This window comes from Eulemur rufifrons, chromosome 7 (assembly GCF_041146395.1).
Source record: "Eulemur rufifrons isolate Redbay chromosome 7, OSU_ERuf_1, whole genome shotgun sequence".
In the NCBI taxonomy this organism is placed as follows: Eukaryota; Metazoa; Chordata; class Mammalia; order Primates; family Lemuridae; genus Eulemur; species Eulemur rufifrons.
In genome coordinates this window covers 15,330,562-15,356,857 of record NC_090989.1, presented here as the reverse complement: position 1 = coordinate 15,356,857, position 26,296 = coordinate 15,330,562, and the positions used below count along the sequence as shown (strand labels likewise).

The 26,296-nt window shown below is 35.8% G+C and overlaps 1 protein-coding gene and 1 non-coding gene across 4 annotated transcripts in view; one reads left to right on the top strand and one right to left on the bottom strand.

The window, feature by feature from the left end:
- Positions 1-26,097, top strand: part of USP16 (ubiquitin specific peptidase 16) — a 27,959-nt gene extending 1,862 nt beyond the window's left edge. For 2 of the 3 annotated variants that reach the window (XM_069472405.1, XM_069472406.1), the window contains 17 exons: positions 1,918-2,019; positions 5,013-5,191; positions 9,090-9,193; positions 9,974-10,077; positions 10,990-11,177; positions 11,735-11,830; positions 12,430-12,560; positions 12,863-12,950; positions 13,979-14,057; positions 15,302-15,393; positions 15,763-15,819; positions 16,725-16,901; positions 18,991-19,654; positions 20,739-20,833; positions 21,726-21,812; positions 25,409-25,565; positions 25,662-26,097. In XM_069472405.1, the coding sequence (XP_069328506.1) occupies positions 1,959-2,019; positions 5,013-5,191; positions 9,090-9,193; positions 9,974-10,077; positions 10,990-11,177; positions 11,735-11,830; positions 12,430-12,560; positions 12,863-12,950; positions 13,979-14,057; positions 15,302-15,393; positions 15,763-15,819; positions 16,725-16,901; positions 18,991-19,654; positions 20,739-20,833; positions 21,726-21,812; positions 25,409-25,565; positions 25,662-25,786 (2,484 nt within the window). In that variant the 5' untranslated portion in view covers positions 1,918-1,958 and the 3' untranslated portion in view covers positions 25,787-26,097. The remainder of the gene's footprint in view (positions 1-1,917; positions 2,020-5,012; positions 5,192-9,089; positions 9,194-9,973; positions 10,078-10,989; positions 11,178-11,734; positions 11,831-12,429; positions 12,561-12,862; positions 12,951-13,978; positions 14,058-15,301; positions 15,394-15,762; positions 15,820-16,724; positions 16,902-18,990; positions 19,655-20,738; positions 20,834-21,725; positions 21,813-25,408; positions 25,566-25,661) is intronic. The other variant, XM_069472407.1, reaches the window with a different exon arrangement.
- LOC138389040 (small nucleolar RNA U13) lies at positions 2,084-2,187 on the bottom strand. The gene has a single exon (XR_011234480.1). It is a non-coding gene; the product is annotated as a small nucleolar RNA U13 (small nucleolar RNA).
- Positions 26,098-26,296: the final 199 nt, after the last annotated feature.

The window sequence follows — 26,296 nt, the reverse complement described above, 5'->3', positions numbered from 1 at the left end:
GATCTGCATTTTTAAAGTGTTGTTATGAAAATCAGATGCAATAATGTTTGTGAAAGGGCTTTGAAGATCAAAAGCACCATCCAATTATAACTTTAGAGGGTTTTTGTTGTTGTTGAGAAGTAATGAGAGTCAGGATCACCAGAGAATTGGAACCAAATTATAAAGGCCGCTGAGTGCAAAGTTCAGGAGTGTGTATTAGGAAACTATTAATATTAAATGCTTTCAACTAAGAGTGATGTGATAAAAATGGCATTATTGAAATGTTGCACAGATTAGAGGGAGTTGGATTGGAGGCAAGAAATTGTGGTTTTTATTTTCTTTCTAAAATCTACAATTCTAGATAAGTTATATTAAATGTTATTTGTAGAGTGGGGAAAAATGCATAAAATTTACGTCATTTTATATATACCCATATACTTCATGTTCCTTTGTTGTTTGTTCATTCATTTTTTTGGTAAACATTTTATGTTATCATTGGAAAGGTGTTCTTACCGGTTGTTCTATGTGGCACTCATTTTTCATACAAACCTTTTTGACTTACCTTCAATTACACTAATCCTTCAAGAACTGGTATAAAAGAAGAATACATCAAGATTCTAAGCCAGGGCAGTGATGACTGCTAACTATCAGAATTAGCTGGAAATGTTCTCAATATATGTATGCCAGGACCTACTTTCCATTTATTGAATCAGAATTTTAATAAGCATCTCAGGTAAAATAAGTATTATAGTCATTTAAGAGATTTGACATTAATGAGTTATTCTAATGCATGTAAAATACAACATTTCAAAATCATTATTATTTAAAGTATACCTGTATATGTTTTCAGTACTCTTTGTGTTTTCTTTTTTTTTTTTTTTTTTTTTTTGTTGAGACAGAGTCTCTTACTTTGTTGCCCAGGCTAGAGTGAGTACCGTGGCGTCAGCTTAGCTCACAGCAACCTCAGACTCCTCGGCTTAAGCGATCCTACTGCCTCAGCCTCCCGAGTAGCTGGGACTACAGGCATGCGCCACTATGCCCGGCTAATTTTTTTTCTATATAGATTTTTAGTTGTCCATATAATGTCTTTCTATTTTTAGTAGAGACGGGGTCTCGCTCAGGCTGGTCTCGAACTCCTGACCTTGAGCAATCCACCCGCCTCGGCCTCCCAGAGTGCTAGGATTACAGGCGTGAGCCACCGCGCCCGGCCTTCTTTGTGTTTTCTGATTTTGAATTGTTGACTAAAAAGATGAAGATTTGATGGGCAGCTAGATTTGTCATAGCCTTCCAGACTGGTTTTGGCAATAATATAATGTAAGTAGTTGAGAATGCAGTTGTAATCAGTTCTCATTTAGCTAATACCCATGGGAAATCCTGGCATGGAAAATGCAGAAATTGTATCACTTTTTATATTTTGCTTTTAGATTATTTTGCAAATTTTCTAATTCCCTTTAGGAGGTTGTTTTCAGAACTGGGTTAAATTTTTCTTAGAGAAATTATCAATTTAATTTGCATAGACTACAGAGCTAAGAAAGGTAGCTTAGAAAGAAAGGAAATCAGTCTTTGTTTTAAATGTTCCACCACCATTCCACATTTATGTAGTGAGGTGTCAAATGCATAGTAGTGTCAAGTTCTGAGACCTCTCAAGATCTGTATAAGAAGACCAAATTTCGCTCCTGACCTTTGCATTTACTGAAAACCTCTTAACCTTGCTAAGAATCAGTTTCCCAAGCTATGAAAAACAGAAGCAATACATCTATTCTATCTAATTTCAGAGTTCTTATTGAAAGTTCGATGATATATGTGAATGGTCTTTGTAAATTTTAAAAGTGTGATAAACATGCAAAATATTATATGTGGCTTTGTTATATTGCTATCTCCTAAAGAAATATAAAACATACTTTTTTTTGGTTAAGCTAACTTTATCTTGTTTTTTAGATTGTTGTTTTGTGTCAATAAGTAATCCATAAAGTGCCACCATGGGAAAGAAACGGACAAAGGGAAAAACTGTTCCAACTGATGATTCCTCTGAATCTTTAGGTATATTTCATTGAGTCTTTTTTTAAAATTTATTTTTAATTAATTAATTTATTTTTTAAGTTCACATCAGACGGGTAATGTGCCGATGTTGTAACAAAGTTTGAGGGAGACACATCTCACACATGCGAATGAAGACCCAGTCATCATGCTTATGAACTACAAAATGATCTCATTAATTGAATCTTTAGTGTTAGTATCCCTAAATGGGTATATATTTAAAATATAAAAATGGGATCAAAGTGTATATTATTGTTACATAATCTGCATCTTTTTTTTTTTTTTTTTTTTTTTTTTCTTTTGAGACAGTCTCGCTTTGTTGCCCGGGCTAGAGTGCCGTGGCGTCAGCCTAGCTCACAACAACCTCAAACTCCTGGGCTTAAGTGATCCTACTGCCTCAGCCTCCCAAGTAGCTGGGACTACAGGCATGTGCCACCATGCCCGGCTAATTTTTTTTCTGTATATATTTTTAGTTGGCCAGATCATTTCTTTCTATTTTTAGTAGAGACGGTGTCTCGCTCTTGCTCAGGCTGGTCTCGAACTCCTGACCTTGAGCGATCCACCCGCCTTGGCCTCCCAGGGTGCTAGGATTACAGGTGTGAGCCACTGTGCCAGGCCTAATCTGCATTTTAATGTAATGTTTATATCTACATATCACTTAATAGTCTTCTAGAACATTTTTAATGGCATGTTATTCCATTGATATAAAGGACCATGGGTGCATGTTTCATAATTTATTTAGCTAGTCCCCTACTGTTAGAGATTTAGGTAATCTTTAACTTTTTAGTATTATGAATGGAGCAATAGTAAAAACATCTTTGCAGCAAAGTCTCTGTGCATATCCAGATATTTTCTTAGTACAGATCCTAGAAGTAGAATTGCTGAATTGAAGGATATAAATATTTTCAAGGCTCTTTTGATTCTTTTTCTAAATTCCCATCTAGAAACGGTTTGATTTACAGGCCCCTTCATAATAAAGTGCCTATGTCCCTGGACCTTTATCAATACTGGTTAGTTTTATTTGTAAATTCTGTGCTGATTTGAAAGTTGAAAAACGGTACCTTCTTTTTTTAGTTTGTATTTCTTTGACTACTACTGGAATTCAGTAGTTTTTCCACATGATCCCATTTGCATTTATATTTCTTTTCTTGGTACAAGTTCATTGGACTAATTGTGACACTTGACTAGTTCCTAAATCTTCTGTGTCCCTGAAACAACTCAGGCTCTTTAGAGTGGTTTATAAAGCGTTTTACTTATCTATCCTAAACAGAGTTTTTAGTTTCAGGTCCAGCTGCTCGTTTTTACCCATTGTATGATTCTGCTATTTGCGGAGGCAGCATGCACTTTTGCATGCCTTTGTTTATGGGATTGGAGATTGCCCTTTACTCCCTAAGGTCATGGTTTAGAATGTGAGCTATGAAATCAGAAAGACTTGAGTCCACATTCTGGCATAGCCACTCTGTAGTTACGTGACCTTGGGTACTAAATCTTATTTTTTTCATTTTCATTGGGACTAATAGTGTCTTCCTTCTGGGGTGATTGAAAGTTAAATGAGCTAATGTATGTAACACATTTAGCAAGGCTCATAGGAAGTATTTAATCAGTATCAGAAATTTTTATTATTATTAATATCTTCCAGGACTGTACAGATGTTACCTCACCTGTGAAACTTTTGGTGACTTCAGCCTTCTCTTCTTGTGCTGCTACAGCATGTTTTGGAAATTCTTATACCTTAATTTATTAACTACCTCCTCTCAGAATGTGAGCTACTCAAAAGAGAAGAGCTGTGACTTGGTCCGTTTTAGGTTCCTGAACATCTAGCACAGTGCCTGGCCTGTAGTAGGTGTAGTATTGACTGAATGAAGGAACTTCTCTACAAACCTGTAAAGATAAAGAGAATCATAAACATGATAAAGGGCCTTAATTTAAAGGAAATAGCCAAATAAATTGAAGTGAATTTGTAGGGGTGTTGGTGATTATATTTAGGACTTCAAAAAAGCAAAATTTCTAATTTGTATAAAATCTCTTACATATTCATCTCATAATATTCAAATATCAAATAAAATTGTACGTTTTCAGATTATTTAACAGTTTCTTTATAGAGTACAGTTGACCCTTGAACAATGTGGGGGTTAGAAGTGCTGAACCCTCGCACAGTCAAAAATCTGAGTATAGGCCGGGCGCGGTGGCTCACGCCTGTAATCCTAGCACTCTGGGAGGCCGAGGTGGGCGGATCATTTGAGCTCAGGAGTTCGAGACCAGCCTGAGCAAGAGCGAGACCCCACCTCTACTAAAAATAGAAAGAAATTATATGGACAGCTAAAAATATATATAGAAAAAATTAGCCGGGCATGGTGGCGCATGCCTGTAGTCCCAGCTACTCGGGAGGCTGAGACAGGAGGATCCCTTGAGCTCAGGAGTTTGAGGTTGCTGTGAGCTAGGCTAACGCCACGGCACTCACTCTAGCCTGGGCAACAGAGTGAGACTCTGTCTCAAAAAAAAAAAAAAAAAAAAAAAATCTGAGTATAACTTTGACCTCCCCAAAACTTAACTACTAATAGCATACTGTTGACCTGTAGCCTTACCAATAACGGATAGTGATTAAGACATATTTTGTATGTTATATGTATTATATACTATGTTCTTACAATAAGGTTAGATAGAGAAAATAAAATGTTATTAAAGAAATCATAAGGAAGAGAAAATGTATTTACTGTTCATTAAGTGGCAGTAGATGACTATAAAGGTCTTCATTCTTATTTTCTTGTTAAGTAGGCTGAGGAGGGGGAGGAAGTGGAGGGATTGGTCTTGCTGTCTCAAGGGGTGGCAGAGGAGAAAGAAAATCTACATATAAGTATACCTGAGTTGTTCAACCTTGTGTTGTTCAAGGGCCAACTGTAAATTCATTTTTGAAGTTTGAATGAAGGGAAAGTTTTGAGATGAACTGAAGAAGGCTATTTTTGACTTCATATATTGTTTATTATTTATTTTAATAGAACCTATGTGCAGACACATTAGAAAAGGATTGGAACAAGGTAATCTGAAAAAGGCTTTAGTGAATGTGGAATGGAATATTTGCCAAGACTGTAAGACGGACAATAAAGTAAAAGATAAGTCTGAAGAAGAAACAGAAGAAAACCCTTCAGTTTGGTTATGTCTTAAATGTGGCCATCAGGTATGCTTACATTTTGATCAATATGGGATTTTAGAAAACTCTTTGAACTTGTTTTAGAAGGTATTGCTTAAAAGTGAAGTATGGGTGAATTGGCTATCAGCTGGCGTGGGTCATGTTCTCTGGGGAACTGATTCTGAGACTGAGGTTTGTGCATAGGTGGTTTACGGGGAGTGTTCTCAGGTACCACACTAGTAAGGGAAAGAGGGAAGCAGGATTAGGCAGAGGGAGAAGTTAAACGAAGAGGCAGTTGCAATAGGGTCTCAGCTGATCTCACAGTGAACTCTTTTTTTTTTTTTGGAGACAGAGGCTCACTCTGTTGCCCAGGCTAGAGTGCCATGGCGTCAAGCCTAGCTCACAGCAACCTCAAACTCCTGGGCTCAGGCAATCCTGCCTCAGCCTCCTGAGTAGCTGGGACTACAGGCATGCACCACCATGCCCGGCTAATTTTTTCTATATATATTTTAGCTGTCCATATAATTTCTTTCTATTTTAGTAGAGACGGGGCTCTCACTCTTGCTCAGGCTGGTCTCGAACTCCTGAGCTCAAAGGATCCACCCACCTCGGCCTCCCAGAGTGCTAGGATTACAGGCGTGAGCCACCTCGCCCAGGCCCTCACAGTGAACTCTTGCCTGAATTGAGGCAAGGAGTCAGGCTTTTCTGCCTGTAGACCAACTGTTGGATATGGCCTGCCCCTGGAGCGAGGGGAGTAACCTTGGGCAAGGTTGAGGATAATTCCTGGGGATAGACCGACTGGGCTATGAGCTCTTAGCAGGCCTCATTCCTGGCAGCTGGGGGAATGAGTGCCTTGGTGTTAAGGGATGTGCGGGGTATCTGGCTAGCACGTCACAGTATCTCCTACACCAGCTCACAGGTATTACCATGTACTAAAAGTCAGGGCCTCTCAGTCACCCTTAGTGTTGGCAAGTTAAGTTTATATGTTAGGAAACTGAACTACCAGGAAGGTTTGTCATGAGGCTTCAAGATGAGGCATACAGCTAATTTTTTTCCATATTTTTTTTAAGTTGAAAATTTTACTGAGATAATTATAGATTCACATGCAGTTCTAGGAAACAAAATGGAGATGCCTCTATATACCCTTTGCCCAGTTTCCCCTAGTGGTAACATTTTATAAAATTCATATATCACAACCAGGATATCAACATTGGTGCAATCCACCAATCCCAATCAGATCTCCCCAGTTTTATTCTCTTCATTTTTGTGTGTGTGTATGTGAGTGTTATGTTCTGTATGCTTTTGTCACCTATGTAGACACGTGTATCTACCACCACAATCAAGGTACTGAATAGTTCCAACATCACCTGGATCTCTTATGTTGTTGCCCATTTATAGTCTTACCCACTTCCCTACTGCCACCCATCTCCCCAGTCCTTGGCAACCACTAGTCTGTTCTCTATTTCTAAAATTTTGTCATTTCTAAAAGAAAATAGTCTTAAAAATAAAGAAAAATGGAGATAAAAATAAAATTTTGTCATTTCAAAAATGTTATATGCATGGACTAATACAATATGTAACATTTTGGGATTAGCTTTTTTTTTTTGAGGCAGGGTCTCTGTCTTGTGGGCTAGAGTGCAGTAGCATCATTATAGCTCACTGAAACCTCAAACTCCTGGGCTCAAGTGATCCTCCTGCCTCAGCTTTCTGAGCAGCTGAGACTATAGGCATGTGCCACCACGCCTGGCTAATTTTTTCTATTTTTGGTAGAGATGGGGTCTTGTTCTTGTTCAGGCTGTTCTCAAACTCCTGGCCTCAAGAAATCCTCCAGCCTCGGCCTCCCAAAGTGCTAGGATTACAGGTGTGAGCCACCTCATCCAGCCAGGATTGGCTTTTTTCGCTCAACACAATAACCTAAAGATTAATCTAAGTTGTGTATATCAAACCTATTCTTTGCTGAGCAGTATTTTATGGTATACATGTACCATGGCTTGTTTTACTGTTTGCCTGTTGAAGGATATCTGGGCTGATCTCATTTTTTAACAATTACAAATAAAGCTGCTATGCATATTTGTGTACAGGTTTTTGTGTGAACTTAGATTTCATTTCTCTAGGATAAATGTACTAGTGCAGTTGCTGGGTCCTGTGGTATAATAATTGAATGCTTACTTTTTTAAGAAGCTGCTAAACTACTTTTCAAAGTGGCTGTACCTTTTATAGTCTTATCAGCAATGTGTAAGTGATCCACTCTCTACGTTTTTGCTGGCATTTAGTATTGTCACAATTTTTTATTTTAGCCATTGTAATAGATGTATGGTGATGTATCATTATAGTCAATAAAAAAAACTCTGTTTGAAAAGAATATTGTTTATTTGTTTTTGAGAGGTTTTAATTGTAACCTCTTAAGTATATATGGCAAGCATGGATATATTTTGCTTTTTCAATTTTTCAGAATACATTTCCTATTATAAATTTTATTTTACTGTCTTTTTAATTCATAAAAGTAAGACAGTGTCAATATTAACTGTAGTTTTTCCCCACTAGTTATCTTTTGCACTGTTCACTAGTGATTCTTAAATATTGTCTCAAGACTTCTCATTTTTATGTTTCAAATGATCTCAAATGGTGTTATAATTTTCAAAATTAATATCAAATTTTAATTCATTTATTTTGGAATTAAATGTTGAGTGCGATAAATTAAACCAATAGTGTTTGATATTATAGCTAAAGAATTAGAAGCCACTGATACATATTTCTCCTCCAGAGTATGTATTTAATTGCAATAGAAATAGAACCAATTATTGTAGTGCAGTCCAAGAGTTGGTAACTTGTTTCAGGTAGGTACAACATGGTGAAGATGTGTTTCTTAGCAGTGATCTAACCAGCTGGGGGCAGAAAACCTGGTTGTGTCCTTTTATGCATAAGCTTATGCATCTTTTAGGTGAAAGTCTCCCATTTACTTGTTCAATTAGTTCTTATTGGCCACCTCCTATGTGCTAGATTTTTTGGTAACAGAAAGATTAATTGTATTAATTTGAGCCTTCAGGATTTGTAGTCTGGGGAGAAAAGTTATAAAAAACTAACTAAAGTGCAAGGTAGAAAATAAAGAATGCCACAAGGAATTTATACCATGTTTTATAGGAGTTTGTTTACAGGAAGAATACAGTATTTTCTCACCTGGGAGGATAGGCATTGGCTTCTGAGAGGAGGTGGCTTTAGAGCAAGATTCTGAAGAGTGGGTGGGATTTGGTAAGGTGGCAGTGATGGTAAAGGATTCCAGGAAAATAGAATAACAAGAACAAAATTGTATAAAGCACTTTGTTTTTAGCCAGAAGTTGGTACGTGAATAGAATATGGTAGTTAATGCTGGAAAGGTAGCTTGGGGTCCAAGAGTGTCAGGTTTGTTTATTAGGAGTTTAAGAGAGCAATTAATAATTTTTGAATTATATATGAACAGAACTTTGTTTTAGGAACATTAAACTGAAAGACTACGTGTGTGAAGAAGGAGGCTGAAGTTAGGGGAATTTTTAGAAGGCTGTTAAGGAGTCTAAACCAGACCTAATGAGTAATTGCATTAGTGTGCTTTAAATAGTGTGGAAAGTTGGAGAGGAAGCATACTTTTAGTGCATGGGTTTTTTTTTTGTTTGTTTTGTTTTTTTCCTAGTACAGGGAACTTTATTGATGGTACATGACAAGGTGGGGCTCCCTAGGCCCCTCCCATTCTTCAGGGAGTGCATGGTTTTTAAAATAACCTTCTTCTTTAAAAGTCCTTCATTGCTTATGGATATTTAAGTTTAAACAAAATCCAGAATCTATAACATTTTATTCTCGAAATTGTAAGAATGGCAGAATTCTTCAGCTGCTTACTTGTTCACTATAGATTTTGAATTCCCTCCTCCTTTGATAAAGTTTTGTGGCTTTGAGGTTTATGATTTTGATTTTTTAGGGCTGTGGCAGAAATTCTCAGGAGCAGCATGCCTTGAAGCACTATATGACGCCAAGATCTGAACCTCACTGTTTGGTTCTTAATTTGGACAACTGGAGCGTATGGTGAGCTTCAATTCCTATGCCTGTTGGGTAGAAATTATTTGAAATATTGGAGAATGGAAGTGTTTGAAATGTTTACGAAGCAAGAAACTTAAATTTTTTTAAATATTTGTTTAAATATCATTTTCAGAAGGCTAGAGAATGTGGTGTTATGAGAAGCTTTTGCTTATTGAACAAACACAAAAATTATAGCATGTAGAAGACTTAAGAGTCTTCACCCTTTTTTCTTGCCTGTGATATTATAAGGCACATGGTGGAGATTAGGATACTAAGAACAAATTTCAGATGCACAAGAATGTAGTAAAATTTTGGCCATGAATTTGTATAAAAGTAAATGTCAGGCTGGCATGTTGTATTTGCTGTATTTTAATATCATTAAAACCAATTTTTATGTCATTAAAAATCATCTTCACAATAGTTTTCACTGAACGTCATCTACCACTTATAAAATTTGTTAATTTTGTTGGTGTAGGTCTATATTCAGAAGTATGTGTATAGAAAAAACTTTTGATTTTAATGTTATAATCAGCCCAGTAAAAGGGTTGGAGTTTTTCACAGTACTCTTTAAATGTATAATAGCTATAATTCTGGCTAACTTTGCTAATGATAAACCAGAATTAATATGCATAGTCTTCTTCAAAAAAACATAGAATTTTTATTTTTAGTCTCTCTAATAGAATAATTTGGCAATTACACACTTTGGGTTTCAGAAACCACAATTTATCTCCCCATTTTTAATTGTCAATTTGTCATTTTTCTTCTCTGTGATCTCTTGGGACATAGGTGTTACATATGTGATGATGAGGTCCAGTATTGTAGTTCAAACCGATTGGGTCAAGTGGTTGACTATGTTAGAAAGCAAGCCAGTATTACAACTCCAAAACCAGGTAAAGTGATTTCTTTATTATGACATAAGTCACTATAATGTTGATATATGTATCTGCTGACATTTAAATTTATTTGTTATGCTACCTAGCCTTACATACAGCTGAGTTACATTAGTGACAGTTGATTTCAAACTATGAAACTATTTTTGGTTTAACTATAAGGTGTTAGAAGGGATGTAAGAAATGATCTCATCAGATGTGGTGAAGGGTCTGCACTAAGGTGGTGGGCAACAGGCCTGTTCCCATAACCCTGGCCTGGACATAACTGTAGATCTGCCTTCTGCTGTATTTACTGTGGTACATTTTGTAATAGCAAGATTTCAGTCTGTCTGCTGGGATGATATAAAAGTAAAGTATTTTTAACTCCTTCTGATGGTCAGATACTTCTTAGGTTCTGTCTTTCCATGCATAATTAAATTAGTTGGTTGTCATATAGCATTTGCTTTAAGCTTTTTCTTTAAATCTTACCGTTATAAGTACCTTTGTCAGAGCCAGAACTGTTTTTTACTTCAGGATTGATTTTAGTCCCACAGAATTCATTTGAAAATTTATTACACGTCCACATTCTTTTCTTGATTGTTTTCTACTCTAATTTCACAAGGTAAGATATGCTCATTTGTAAAGAATTTTTGTGTAGTAAAAAGGGGAAGACTTATACTGAAGCATATACTGTTTGGTTTCACTTGTTGGACTAATGCTTCTATCAGTTCTGAACATTTTTTATTTATTGGCTCTTCTTTCTTTCGATGGTAATTTGCCTATATTTATTAGGTAACATTTTAAAATCAAATAGGTGGCAAATAATGGTATTAGATAAAAATCACAAATTCTAGTACTCTGTCCCACGTATAACTTTGCTTTTGATATGACTGTATTACACATTTTATTAAATCTTTTCTTCTTCTTTTAAAGCAGAAAAAGATAATGGAAACATTGAACTGGAAAATAAAAAATTAGAAAAAGAGAGTAAAAATGAACAAGAGAGAGAAAAAAAGGAAAACATGGCTAAAGAAAATCCTCCCATGAATTCTACTTCTCAAATAAGTGTGAAAGGACTCAGTAATTTGGGAAATACGTGTTTCTTCAATGCAGTTATGCAGGTGCCAGTGTCAATTTCCCCCCCTCTTAAAAAAACCTAGCCTTTTCCTCATAGGATTTCTTACTTAGAGTATTGAGTTTTTCCCCTAAGTAGCTTATTTCTATATATTAAAAGAAACTCAAGGAAATGTTTATTGCATGGCAGTAAGACATTGGTAAGCTCTGGGGTACAGTGGGGTCTGAAACAAACATGGCCCCTGCCCTCCTGGAGCTTGCACTGGGGTGGGGGAAGCGCAGGATAATCTAGTACAGAAACAAATATGTAGCTACAAGTGGTGGTAAGTGGTGGGGGGGCGGGTAGGGATAGCTCCTTCAGATTGGGGGGTGGAAGAATGCCCATCCGAGGTGATGAATAGGCCCAAAACTGAAGTATTTATGAACCTAATAAGAGTAAGGAGAGGAACATGCTGTGGCTTTTCATTTCCCACGTATAGGTACTATAAAGATTTCAGTGTTGGTTGTGATTTTCTATTTTGATAAAATAGACACTTAAGAAATATTTGAATGAATTGATTTGCCTTTAAATAATTTTCCTTTTCTTTTTCATCCTATATTTTAGAATTTGTCGCAAACACCAGTTCTTAGAGAACTACTAAAAGAAGTGAAAATGTCTGGAACAATTGTAAAAATTGAACCACCTGATTTGGCACTAATGGTATGTTCTTTAAAGTTTTCTTTTATAATTAGTAACTTTCCTCTTGTGAATATGCATATTATAAATTATTTTAAGGAACTGACACTCATTTCCAACTTTTTGTTTGGTTTTGGTTTATTTTAGGCTGCCAAGTTAAACATTTTCAGGCCAATAGAAATTATAAGGAGCTCTTACATTTGTTTGCTCTGGGTATGCTCTGTTTTTCTGTGCTTAGGAAAGTGTTTAGCTTCCTTCTTGGGGATGTTGTTTATATTTGTGAAGCTCTAGGCCTGCATTATTATTCTTAACATCTCTTAATGTGACTCTTAAGCTGTGTAGCTGAATGAATATTACCTCATCCATTTTTATTATTTACATTTTGCTTTGGCTCTTTTGGTTCTTAGGTAGTAAGTTCCTGATAATCTAAAACTAAAATAGTAGAGCTGAATTCTTCATAAGACAATCCATTACCAGAAAGTTTCTGTATCTTTTGATGTATATTTTAAACTTTTAAATAGGTCAGCTGTGTCAGGAACATTGGTAATGTACGTTAACTAATTACATTTTGTAAATGATTCCAAAATTTGACTGAAGAAAGTAATTTTTATTCCTATATTTAGGAACCCTTAGAAATAAACCTTGAGCCTCCAGGCCCTCTTACTTTAGCCATGAGCCAGTTTCTTAATGAGATGCAAGAGACCAAAAAGGGAATTGTGACACCTAAAGAACTCTTTTCTCAGGTCTGTAAAAAGTGAGTATCCACTTTGATTATGCTTTCAGTGCCTCAGATGCTGAGAATTAATATAAAAAAAAATTGATAGCATGAGTCAACCCAGTACATATATATTAAATCATAGTTTATTTCATTTGGATTTAAAAAATGTACTCTGTGTGATAATTAAATCTGTCAAGGGTGTGATTGGGCTAAACAGAAATTTTGAGAAATTAGACCCCTCTTAGATTTGGGCTGTGATCCTAAGATTCTGTAAAAATGGCTTTGTATTTTAGGAGACCCATCATTGAATATCTGTCTTTGTTTTTGTTTTTCTGTAGAGCAGTGCGGTTTAAAGGCTATCAGCAGCAAGACAGCCAGGAGCTGCTTCGCTATTTATTGGATGGGATGAGAGCGGAAGAACACCAAGTTAGCATATTATGACCATTGTATTTTATAATCTCATGTTTATGAACTTGTCTGTCATTTGCTATCTTAAGGGTTATTAAAGCAATGAAAGCTAGTTATGAGGCCATTGCACTTTTAAATTTTTTCCTGTACCGCCTTTTTCAACTGGTATGTTTTCATCATTAGATTGAATCAAGAGAATTAGAAATGATCTCTTTCTCTTGATGCCTTAGTTTACTTGATGTTTACAGCATTATTGTTCTTTAAGGGTTCTTTTGTACTAGCCTCTACTAGGAGAGCTGCAAAGGATTAGAAAATGTTTGTGCTCAAACGATTCCCAGTTCCAGTGCACCTTACTCATATTCTTAGTGTGGCTTAACACAGTATTTTGAATCTAGGAAGTATTTTCATTTTGAAAGAGTCAGGGAACATTTGTTGCATTTTAAAATCTTTGTTAATTTCCAGGATATAAAATAATGTATTTGGGGATGTGCATTAATTATAATATTGATAACTAATGTTTATTTTGCACTTACTTTATCCAAGCATTGTTCTCAGTGTTTCATATGAATTAACTTACTTAGTTTTCACAATGTTTCTGTGAGGTGGACGCTGTGATTTTCTCACTGCATAGATTCTGAAGTAGGGCGTAGAGAAGTTCAGTACCTAGTTCAAGGTCACCCGGTTAATGATGGAGCCGGGCTTTGAGTGCTGGAGTCAGTCCCTGTAACTACACTGCTTCTAGGGCAAGATGTTTCCGTGTCTTTCCAAAGGAGGTGGGCATGTTCTGAAAAGCTTTGGTTTGAATGGTTTAAGATCTTCAAATGATAAGATAGATACCATTTTTCAGGGGCTAGTGATTGCTTTATAGGCATTCTTTTTAGCTCCTTGAATTAATTTTGAAAATGTGATTTTGGAAATATTAATTTTTACTTCAGTAAATCTGGGGAGCTACATCTTGATCACTTTCTTGACTTGATTACATATATTCTAAGGAAAATAAAATTTAAAATTTAATAGTATATATATATCCATTTTATTACTTTTAGAGAGTGAGTAAAGGAATTCTTAAAGCATTTGGTAATTCTACTGAAAAATTGGATGAAGAACTAAAAAATAAAGTTAAAGGTAATGTCTAACTTTTTGAACTAAAACACTATAGTTGAATTCCTTTGTATCTCAGGACGAGATTGCTGGCACATGTATTTCAAATCCACAATTATTAACATAATTTCCCTTTATCACCATGATTTTTAAAAATTATTCAGTACTCCAACAGTGAATATTTTAGAAAAATTTAACTTGTGGTATATTCTTTTTATGCATTATTACAATGAAATTTATAGAGGTAGAGTTAAGATGAGTCACAACTTTGTTTTTCAAAGCTGAAAATGATAATTAGCAGTAATACATGAATTATAAGTGTGAGTTGTCAGCAGCTGGCTTATTAATCACAGAGCCAGCTGAGTTCTTACTGTGTGGCATGTAAAGATTTAGGACAGATTTGTGCTAAGTGTGGCTGTCGAGTACTTGAAGTGACTGATGAAACTGAGGAACTAAATTTTTATTTTTATTTAATTATAATTAAATTTAAATGGCCACAAGTGACTAAGAGCTACTGTACTGTAAAGTACAGGTTCAAATCAACTCATAGCAACTCAATACCTCCTTGGTGCCTTTTAGAGCCTGGCGAGTAACGAGAATTGTTGTGCCTGCTGGCATTATCTGTCATAAAAGTGTGCTTCTGTGTAAATGGACACTTATCATTTGCATAATGCTTATAAGGTGTTTGGAAAATTGGCTGACCAGGTAGTAAAATTATATTAAATTTATCAGGAGATTATTTCTGGGAACACAGAAAAATTAAAAGAGGATTTTGTTTGAAATATATTCCTGAGGTTTTTGTTTTTGTTTTTTAAATATAAAAGGAGTTAGGTCTTAGAGTTCATAAAGCAAGTTACAAGTATTTTGTCTCTAAATTTGCTACTGTGGTATCTTTCATCAGTCCTGAATGTTAGAGTGTTAGAGCTAGAACTAGGGAGCTAGACTATGATTCAGCCTAGTCCCAGCTGCTCCTTTTACTAATGGGATTAGTGATATGCAGAAGGCCTCATTGATTTGCACAATTTATTTCCCACTGACTAGATCTTGGGTAAGAACATTTTTTTCTTATTCATAAAAGGTGATTGTGTTAAATTTTATTATGCTCAGAGATGGAGTGTATGCTGTATAAATTATGTTAATTATGAATAGAGAAAAAAGTCTATGGGAAAGAGAATTTAAAATATAATTTTAGAAGTTGATACATAAGTAGTTTTAACTTTTCTTATTTAATTATATAAAGGTAACTGATAAACTTTTTTTCTTTATAGATTATGAAAAGAAAAAATCAATACCAAGTTTTGTGGACCGTATCTTTGGTGGTGAACTAACTAGTACAATCATGTGTGATGAATGCAGAACTGTAAGTAGATGTGGTATGGGCTGGATTCATTCATTAATATTCATAGAGTATGGTTTATCAGTTATTTCTTTCAAAAACAGAAATGTTTAACTTCATAGGATATTCTTTGTTGAACTATCTAAATATGGCTGGTTCTTTGCTGGAAATATCAGCATTCCTTAAATATTGAAGAAAAGTTAGTTTAACATTTTAGTTTATTTTCCTCAACCCAAAGTTCACAATGTTGTGTGATTTTTCGTTTCAAATTTTCTTAAGCCTTTGTTTATTTTAAAACTAACTCCCACCACCCAGGTCAGGGAGAATCTTACTATCTAATGTTTAAAGTGAATCTTTTCCTTCCTTTTACGTTTTCTTTTTTGATTGGTTAAGGTCTCCTTGGTTCATGAATCTTTCCTTGATTTGTCTCTCCCAGTTTTGGATGATCAGGTAAGAATATTGAGTTTATTTTATTAAAGTAGATTTTTTTTTTCTCTGTTAGATTTTATGGAGGTAGTCTTAGTCACCTTTTTCAAGTTTGTACATTTAGCCAATGGAGAATTTTTCTTAATGTATTTGAGATAGAATAATTTTTAGGATTTGAATAAAGAATGGGGTAAATACTTGTTTTAAGAAAGAGGATATATCTAGAATACTTTATAGGTAATTAACTTGATTGGTTTACATATAGGGAAGTATTTTCCTCATATTAAAATTACTGTTTATTTTCATTATTTAAGACCACAAATCCCTTGCAGACTTAGGTTCATAAATGTTAAATAGAGTATTATCACAGTTTTAAGCCATATTAGTTTGGTTCCTTTTAAGTAGTAGTAGGAAAAAAGAGAGCGTGTTATGAATATTGGATAAATCATTATTCAACTTCATATGAATTATGAGTCCCTTGGCCTGTTACTTAGTGATTAAAGTCTCACCAAACTTACTTCATTTTCTCTTTCTCTCAAACTGTCATTTACATGCAAAGAAAGGAAAGAAAAAGGAGTAACATCTGTAATGTGAAATATAAATCACTTATAAACAGAAAGTGCATTTGGGAATGGACATATTTGCAGTGTGATAAGCATGTATCTAATAAAATTCATTGTATTTCTGTTACACTTGCATGTGAAGTTGCCTTTTTGCTGTTTCATTGGTTTGCTTGTTTTCTCAGTATGTGAAGATTGCTTTCTAGTATATGAGATTAATGAATTTTGTCCTGGATATATTTTTAAATATTGTGGAAAACAAAACTAGTATAAAATAAGAGTAGAAAAATATTAGGTAACATGGATGTTCTTTTCACCAAACAGTATTGGTAAAATTTTGCTTTTGACCTATATTCTTTCCATTTTAAGAGTGGTAAGAAAAGTATAAATGACAAAAATCTGAAAAAGACAATGGAGGATGAAGATAAAGACAGTGAGGAAGAAAAAGATAATGACAGTTACATAAAAGAGAGAAATGATATGCCTTCTGGAACGAGTAAGCACTTACAGAAAAAAGCCAAAAAGCAAGCCAAAAAGCAAGCCAAGGTGGGTAATTAGGAGGAAAATCATGCGTTTCTGATTTTATATTTTGAACTACTGAGTTTGTAGTATGAATGACCTTAGCAGATATGTCTGTTATTTTATTAATCTATACAGCACTTCCATCTGGCAGTTACAGAATTAGGTCATTTTATATTCTTTGCAGGGAAATTGCTTTGAGTATACATGAAAAAAATGTGCTTTTTAAAAATCTCGCATCACTTGTGACAACTGTTTTTAATAAGTTTAGTTCTTTTTTAACATAATTTTTTGAGTTAATACATTGACATTCACATATTTAGAAATATATATAAATGCATACAATAAAAGTCACCCTCTCACCGCTGTCCTTTTATGACAGACAACCACTTTCATTGGTTTCCTCTGTCTTGGAGTTTCTCTTGGAAAATAAGAGCAAAGACAAATGTGTAGTTTTGTTTTTTATCTACCTGTTTTACTTATATACACTGTTATGGACCTTGTTTTTTGTTTGTTTGTTTATACTTAGTTAGATTCCTGGAGACCTTTCCATTCTAAGATACAAAGCTGCTGCTTATTTTTTTTTTTTTAATAGCTGCATGGTATTCTGTTTTATGGATGTACCATAATGCATTTAGCCATTTCTTTATTGATTTAGGTTCTTTCTAGCCTTTTGCTGTAATGGCCAATGCTGCAGTGGATAATCCTATACATATGTCATCTGTAGGGTAAATTTTGAGATAGAGGGATTACATTTGTAGTTTGTTTATATTCACACCACCAATATATAAGACTTCTTGTTTCTCTTTATCCTTAACAGCTGTATGTTAACAAACTTCCAGATTTCTTTTTTCTTTTTTCTTTTTTGAGATAGCATTTTGCTCTGTCACCTAGGCTGGAGTACAGTGGCTCCATCATAACATACTATAACCTTGAACTCCTGGGCTCAAGTGATCCTTCCATCTCAGGCTTCCTAATAGCTGGGACTACAGACAAATGCCATCACAACTGGCTAATTTCTTTTTTAAAATTTTTCATAGAGATGGGCTATCTTGCCCAGGCTGGTCTAGAACTTCGGGGCCTCAGGCGATCCTCTTGCCTTGGCCTCCCAAAGTGCTGGGATTATAGGCGTGAGCTGCTGTGCCCAGCCAAATTGGATTTCTGCCAGTCTGTTGGATGGAAAATATTATCTCAATGCAGTTTTATTTTGGATGTATTTTAATATAAATGGGGTTAAACATGTTTTTATGTTTCAGAGCCATTTGTGTTTCATTTTCTTTGAAGTGTTTGCTGCCCTTTCCCCATTTTTTATTCATGTGTTCCTGCTTTTACTGAAACACATCAGAAAATGTTTGTGTCCTGTATGCTGTTCTTCATCATTCTGGTATTACAGATTAGCCTCACAGGGACTGTCCTTTCAATTACAACAAAAATGCTAACTCCTTCGGGTCTTTAGGCACTCTAGTAATGGGAATCTTGATGAAAGTCCTTTCCCACCCCCCTACCTGGAAATAGGCAGCAAGTGGCAAAAACGGTGATCTCTGTACATGTGGCTCCCTTGCTTCTTCATTAACTTTGGGCCATTTTTTTCCCCAGAATGCTTTCATCCATTTCTCTGACCGAAGTAGTCCAGTACTGTGTGCATCCTTGAGTTTTTAGTTTGTTTTTTATCTCCTCAGTGAAACCTTTATCTAATAATTATAAATCACATGGATTCTTCTCCTTTTATTGTGTGTGTAGTTAGACCCACCACATGGTTTAATACTTTGCTGCCTGCATTAAACAGTCTTAGTACACTGTCTGATTACTCTCTTAGAGCAGAGACCATGTCTTATATATTTTTATTTCCCCAGTGGGACAACTTTTTTGATGTTTGGTGATGGTTTATTCCTGATTTCATTTAAGGAACTTTTATTTGTAATATATTTGATCCTTGCTAGTAAAGGAACTTGTAAGATTAGATTCTGAGAGTGAACTTTTTCTTACAAAATTATTTATTTTGGATTGATAAGTAACAAACGCTGATGTAGTGTATGTGCACTCCTTCATTCTTTTCCTTTGTTTCTTTCTTTCGCTCTCTTTTCTTCGTTTCTAATGTTTTATACTATTTACACAGAACCAACGAAGGCAACAAAAAATTCAAGGAAAAGTTCTTCATTTAAATGGTATCTGTACCATTGACCATCCTGAAGATAATGAATGTGAGGCTGAAATGTCACTTCAGGGAGAAGTGGATATTAAATCCAACCACATTTCCCAAGAGGAAGTTACACAGAAAGAATACTGTGTTAACCAGCAAGATTTGAATGGCCAAGAAAAAATGATAGAAAGTATAACTGACAATCAGAAGTCCATAGAGGAAGTAGACATGAAAAATGTCAACACGGATAACGATCTTGAGGTTTTGGCATCTTCTCCCACTGAATGTACTGGGAATTTAAATGGTGCCTACCTGAAGGAAGAGAGCAATGGAGAAGTGGACATTTCTAGTGGTTTCAAAAACCTTAACTTGAATGCTGTTCTTCATCCTGATGAAATAAATATAGAAATTCTGAATGACAGTCATACTCCTGGGACAAAGGTATATGAAGTTGTAAATGAAGATCCAGAAACTGCTTTCTGTACTCTTGCAAACAGGGAAGCTTTCAATACCGATGACTGTTCAATCCAGCATTGTTTATATCAGTTCACCCGTAATGAGAAACTGCGAGATGCGAATAAACTGCTTTGTGAAGTATGTACACGGAGACAGTATAATGGACCAAAGGCAAATATAAAAGGTATTTAGATTCCCTCACTGTAAGTAAAATTAATATTCAGGGTCACATCTTGCGCTGCATGGGTAGGGTACTGCTATTGTAATTGTATCAAGATTTGGATGGCAAGAATGAGTGCCCTCCTCTGTGTAAATATTTTAACAGAAGGATGGAAGAAGCAAAACTTTGTTGAAGTGGCTAGTACTCTGTGACACCCCAGCAGCAGTTACAGTGGGGCACTTCGCTCTCCCACCCTCTCCCCATGGGGTAGATCATCCCATTGGGATCTGTCACCACAGCATCCTGACAGACAGTGGCTATTTCTTGCCTCTTGGTTCCCTGTCAGCATCTGTGATGACCTTCATCTCCTTTGCGCCAAGGAAGTCACACTTGACTTCATCGGTGTACTAATGTGACATGCCCAGTGCAAGGTACTGGGAGGATAGTGTTTTCTTACAATCTCCCTCAGATATGGAAGAGGAAGATATTGACAGTTCCCTTCCTGCTCCTCTTCTTTTTCAGTTTGGGTAAGTGGTTAGGGAGAGGCTATGGATTCCTAAGGAGTTTTACTAGGATTGTTTCAAAAATTCTAGCTTTTTATTTATTTACATGTAGATACAGAAAGTAAGTTGTGTTTATTTTATAGCAGTTGTATTTGTTTCTGAAGTAGGCACTGGCAAACTAAGGTCATCCATGGGCCAAATTTAACCTTCTACCTGTTTTTGTATGGTCTCTGAACTAAAAAAGGTTTTTTATAGATGATTATTTGCAAATGATTTGATGATAGGGAACACTAACTTTGAACCCCAAAATATTATGTCCTTCACAATAATTTCATTCTTCTCTTTAATAGAGTATAATTGTCCTCCATTATTATAATATTTTTATTTCATTAGTAAGGATTTATGGAAATTTTTCTCATATATAAATACCTACAAAATATCTTTGATTTTGCCTCTTTGTCCACAAAGCCAAAAATATTTGTCTGGTCCTTTATAGGAAAAGTTTGCTGATCCTTGCTTTAGATGTTTGAAATGATTTTATAGTAAATTTGAAATGCTTTAGAAGTCTAAATTTTCACATTGCTAAAATTTCTTCCTTTCTTTAGGTGAAAGGAAGCATGTTTACACCAACGCCAAAAAGCAGATGCTAATTTCTCTTGCTCCTCCTGTTCTCACTCTTCATTTAAAGAGATTTCAGCAGGTACCACTTGTTTGTTACCCAAAACTTGTTTTAAATACATAACACCTACTTTATTTGTTATTGTCTCAACATATTACTGCTTTGGTTTTCTGTTACTTCTTAATTCTAACTTCAAAGAAGTAGGAGAGTAAAAAAATATATATGTGCAAGACAAAGATGCAAGTCAAAGTGAAAGAAAATTTAGACACAATCCTTCTTCAGATTTACTAGAACTCACATTACTTTTTTTTACTAAGGTTAGCAACTTATTTTAACCTTAATTTCAGATTTAAAAGACGCAGTGTCCTATGTATATCATGTTTGGGAATATTAGTGATGTTTTTCTGTTTGTGTGTGGTATGATTTTTACTGACCCTTGATAAAACGACATTGGTATCTTGGATTTTCATCATTTTGGTGAGTGTGTCTCTTCTGGAAAACTTTTGCTATAACCAGTACAATTTTCAAATTCTCTCCCAAATTCCAAAGACATTTAGCATCTTTAGAATGTTTTTCCTCTTAGGATTGGTATGGGCTTGACTAATTGGGTGGGTCTTAATTAACAATTCACAAAGCTTAGTTAGAGCATGATGCTGAGAGTGTGTTTCATACAAAAGTGTTCTGCTTTTGGTGAGTCTTAAGTACTCAGAACTTCTGGTCTAATCTGGTCTACTGCAGAAACATTGAGAATTTTCTCATAGGAGCAGGATTCTTAACATGTTGGGGTGTGTGTGTGTGTATGTTCTTGAGATAAATAAACCAACTTTGAATCAGTTAGTGGTCAGGAAGAACAGAGCCTCCTAAGAAAATTGAACTAGGGCTGGAGGATGGTGTTCTTTTGAGCATCGGAAGGGGGCTTAACATGTATAGCTTTTCCATTAAAAGAACTCAATCTATTATCCTTCTTTTTCAGGCTGGTTTTAACCTACGCAAAGTTAACAAACATATAAAGTTTCCGGAAATCTTAGATTTGGCTCCTTTTTGTACCCTTAAATGTAAGGTAGGTGAAAGTGGTGTTTTTCAGGAAAGCCCTTTAAAGGCAAATCATTGCTTACCAAGTACACCAATAGCAACTCACATAAGTATGAAGTTGATAAGAATTATTGAGTAGAATGGGTCTTTGATCATTGTGCCTTTATAATTTGAAGATCTGTGATGACTTATTTTGAAGATTAGGTTATATGAGTTCAACATTTGGAACCCTCATTATTATGGTAGACATTATCTTGGGAGCTGAGGGCACAAAAATAAAGGTGAGCAGATATATTAATGGATAACGTCAGTTTAATGTGGTTGAGTGTTAAGATTGGTCTGTGTAGAACTGGGGTGATAAACACTTAACCCAGCACATTGGTGGTTGAGGAAAGGCTCTGTAAAGTAGACCATACCTCAGTGAACACTTAAGGAGTAAAAGTTAGTATGATGAATCAAGATGAAATGAGTTTTGTAGGGAGAAAGAATAGCAGGAGTAAAGGTGTAACAGTGTAAAATAGCATAATGTGTGCCAGGGACTGCTAATATAAACAGTTCTAGAGCTTATGGTACAAGATGTAGGGGGAGTTGGGAAATGAAGCCAGAGAAGTGAGGTAGGAATGAGGTTTTGGAGGGCTTTCATGGTGAGGAATGGGGACTTCATTAGGTATGCAGTGGGGAGCCACTGAAGAGTTTAAAGCAGTGGGGTGACATGATTAGATCTATATATGACATAGGTTACTTGCGTAGGTATGGAGGCTGTATTTTAGGAGGGAAAGACTAGAGGCAGGGAAACCAGTTAGGAGGCTATTGCATTAATTCAGCTAGTAGATGATGAAGACTTAAAGTGGGGCAGGAGAGTGGGAGATTGAAGGGAGATTTCAGGAGGTAAAATTAACTGCATTTATGATTGATTGGCACTAGAAGGTGAGGCAGAGGCCTTTAAGTGGATACTGAGGGTAGCATAGAAAGTTGAGGATGATTCCTGACACCTGGCTTGAGTGAAACTAGACAGATTGGAGTACCATAACTGAGGTAGGAAATACAGGGAGAAGAGCAGGTTGGGAAATGGAGAAAGGATAGTGAGTTCGGTTTTGGATATACTGAGTGTCAAATATTTTTGAGATACTCATGTTCTTAGTCTAAAAAGCATTTAGATGCACATGTCTGAGACCCAGGGAAGAGAGGATAGCATTAGAGATAAAGATTTGGAAATTAGTATGTATATGGTGGTTAAAACTATGAGAAGATAGGGATCCCTTGTGTATAGATCCTGGAGAGGGAATGAGAAGAGTTGGCCAAGGACAGGATCCTGGCAAGTATCTGGGTGGAAGAGGCAGAGGTAGAAGGTGAGGACATCATAAAGGATCTCAAAGAATCTCCATGCTGAAGCAGAATTTGGAGAGTCAAGGCTATGCTATGTACTATATTCTGATTTCAAATATTTCAATATAAGCATATTAATAAAGTCTTACTTTTTATGTAAAATTTGAAATGATGGGATTCTCCCTTCTTCCTTCCCAATTTAAAATTCTCCAAGAATGATATAATTTCAGAGCTGGTGGGTTGTCAATTGTAATTATTTTTATATTAACACCGTAAGGCCAGGCCACTTTGGCTGGTAAGTAGCAATACCTTTGGTTAGATTAGCTTGGAGTACAAGGTCACCAGAAATCCATCTTTTGCCTAAATGCCATTGCCCTGTGTTCAAGTTTCGAGGAAAGGAGACTAAGTGGCCTCAGAATCAGAATATCAGAGAAAAGGACTGGAAACTATTTATGGATTAGACAGTAAAGAGGTCATGGTAAAATTTTTCAAGAACAGTGTTGGGAACTTAAGTGGGTTGTGCAAATAAAGTATGTAGATAAGTTAGAGGCTTTGTTGAAAAGGAAAAGTGGTAGATAGTGAAGTTTGTGTTTTTTTTTTTTTTTTTAAGTGTGGGAGACTTAAGTAGGTTTGTAGGCCGAGAGGAAAATCTAGAAGTTGAAGATACAGAAGAGTTGATTGAGCAAAATCCTGGGAGGCCAGCAGGGTTGGGCTGAGGACATGAAATTGGAGTATGATCTTTGAACCAAACGGAGGGGATACTAATGGATACCTCATCTTCCTGAGAATGGGTAACTTGTAATTGGGTAGGTTGTGTCTCAGTTTTCCTGAAGTAGGAGGTCAGGTCACTGGTACAGAAGAGTTAGGGGATAAGGAGAGAGGCAGTAAGAGTGGTAAAAGTTTGGGCGTTTCTGTGAAGGGCATCTTGGAAGAGGCAGCTAAAACTGAGGACAACTTAATAAGAATATAGTCACACTGAAGTCCCTGACAAGTTGGATCACATAATTTTGTTTTCTAACAACAGCAGCTGTCTGGTTTTGGGGCTGAGGAAGGTACACTGTAGGATTCAGGGTGAGGTTTTGTGATGAATCAGATGTGGTGGCAAAGTTGGTGCTGGTTATTAAGAGAGGAGATTATTGGTAAGTGGTACATGTTGTTACTGTGCATTTGAATCACCTGGGAATCAGACCTACAAACTCTGATTCTGTCAGTCTAGGGTGGGGGTCTAAAATTCTGCATTTTTAATAAATTTTCAGGTGATGCCGATGCTGGCTGTCCACAGGCCACATTTTGAATAGCCAAGGTCTAGACTACATATGGGAATGATGCCAGAGGCTTCAAAAGCTAGGAGAAAATGAGGATTGGAGAATCCTGTTAGGTTAAGGAGTACAGAATAGGTGAGACTGAAGAGTTGAAAGAATGGAAGACTTGTGGACCGAGACTAGAAAATAGTAAGATTTCTGAAAGCAAACAGTTTTAAGTGATGCCAGGCCCAGAATCCAGTCTTGGTTGTGGTTGGCTAAAATGGAATGGCAGTGAAAACCCTTGAGGATCACAGAAGGACAGAATCTCTTGAGGAAGCTGACAGGACTGGGTGGAGAAGTACAGCTCTTCAGTGAATAGAGAGGCATAGATTGCAGAGATGAGGGTAGGGATACTACTATTGAAGGGCAGTGATGCCCACTTGGGAGGACTTTTTACAAAAGAACATAAATAGTTGTATTAAAGTGGCCCCTTGCTCAGAAAATGCCTGTACCTGTTGTCAGCCTGTGGCATATGGGATCTTAATAAATAAGCAGCATCCACTCTGGGTGAGGAAAGTTAGCACTTTCAGAGAGGTTTAGTGTCTCATGGACTCCCTAGTGGGTATTTGAATTTGGCACAACCTAAATGCTATCCTCTTCCTGTTGAGTGCTTACACTTTGGGCAGAGACCAGGATAATAGTGAGGGCTGTTAATAATATTTTGGAATTTTGGACTTATCCTAAGGCTCCTAAAGAAATTGGCAAGTTGAATTGTTATTTAATTTCTGGGCCAGATAACTGTGATTACATAAAGTGACCTGTGGTTTATGGTTTTTCCAGTGAGGAAACAGCAATAGCAATATTCTCATAAAAACAGAAGTGTATCAGTAGGTTGAGAAGAGGTAGAAATTAATAGTCAAGTTCAGACTCATGAATGATTTTTGCATTCTCAAAGTAAAGGTTAAAGACCTTTTGTGTAAATAGTGCAAACTTCTCTTGCCAGTGAGATCTATAAATAGACTAGAGCTAACTTGAATTCTATTCATTTTTAAAGAACGTTGTGGAAGAAAATACAAGGGTACTGTATTCCTTGTATGGAGTCGTTGAACACAGTGGTACCATGAGGTCAGGACATTACACTGCCTATGCCAAGGCAAGAAATGCAAATAGTCATCTCTCTAATCTTGTTCTTCATGGTGATATTCCACAAGGTAAGATATTTTGGAGAATTCAGGCATTCGGATTATGATAAGACCAAAATATAATGAACTTGAATCTATTTATAACTTTACATTTCTTCTTGACAGATTTTGAAATGGAATCCACCAAAGGGCAGTGGTTTCACATCAGCGATACACATGTGCAAGCTGTGCCTACAACTAAAGTACTCAACTCACAAGCGTACCTCCTATTTTATGAGAGAATACTGTAACAGTATCAAAAAGTGCTTTCTCTGGAAACACATTTATGGCTTTTATAATGGCTGTAATAACAACAATAAAAAAGTAAAGACTAACTATAAATCATGTTTACTTACCATTAAACACATGCCAGAAGAAATCATATTTATTTACATATGAAAGGGAAAAATACCTAAAAATTTACAATGGTTTTGTACTGTCACCGTGGGTTTTATTCCTGCTTCTAGTTTCTGGTAAGGAAAATTGAATTATTTAAGTCTTTTGTGCACAGTATATGTGGGTGGTAGGTCACAACACATCAATAAACTGATTTACCCCCAAAATTTATTACTTAGAAGATTTTAAGTTCTATTAATTTACCCTACTAGGTATCACTTTAAAAAATGTTTCAGACTGGCTAATGAAAACTTGATTACAAGTGTGTTAATTTTATAAGCATAGATATTTGGCAGTGGTATATATTAATAATTGGGGAAAACACATGTATCTGTAGTCCATACTATGCATAAGACCTCACTCTG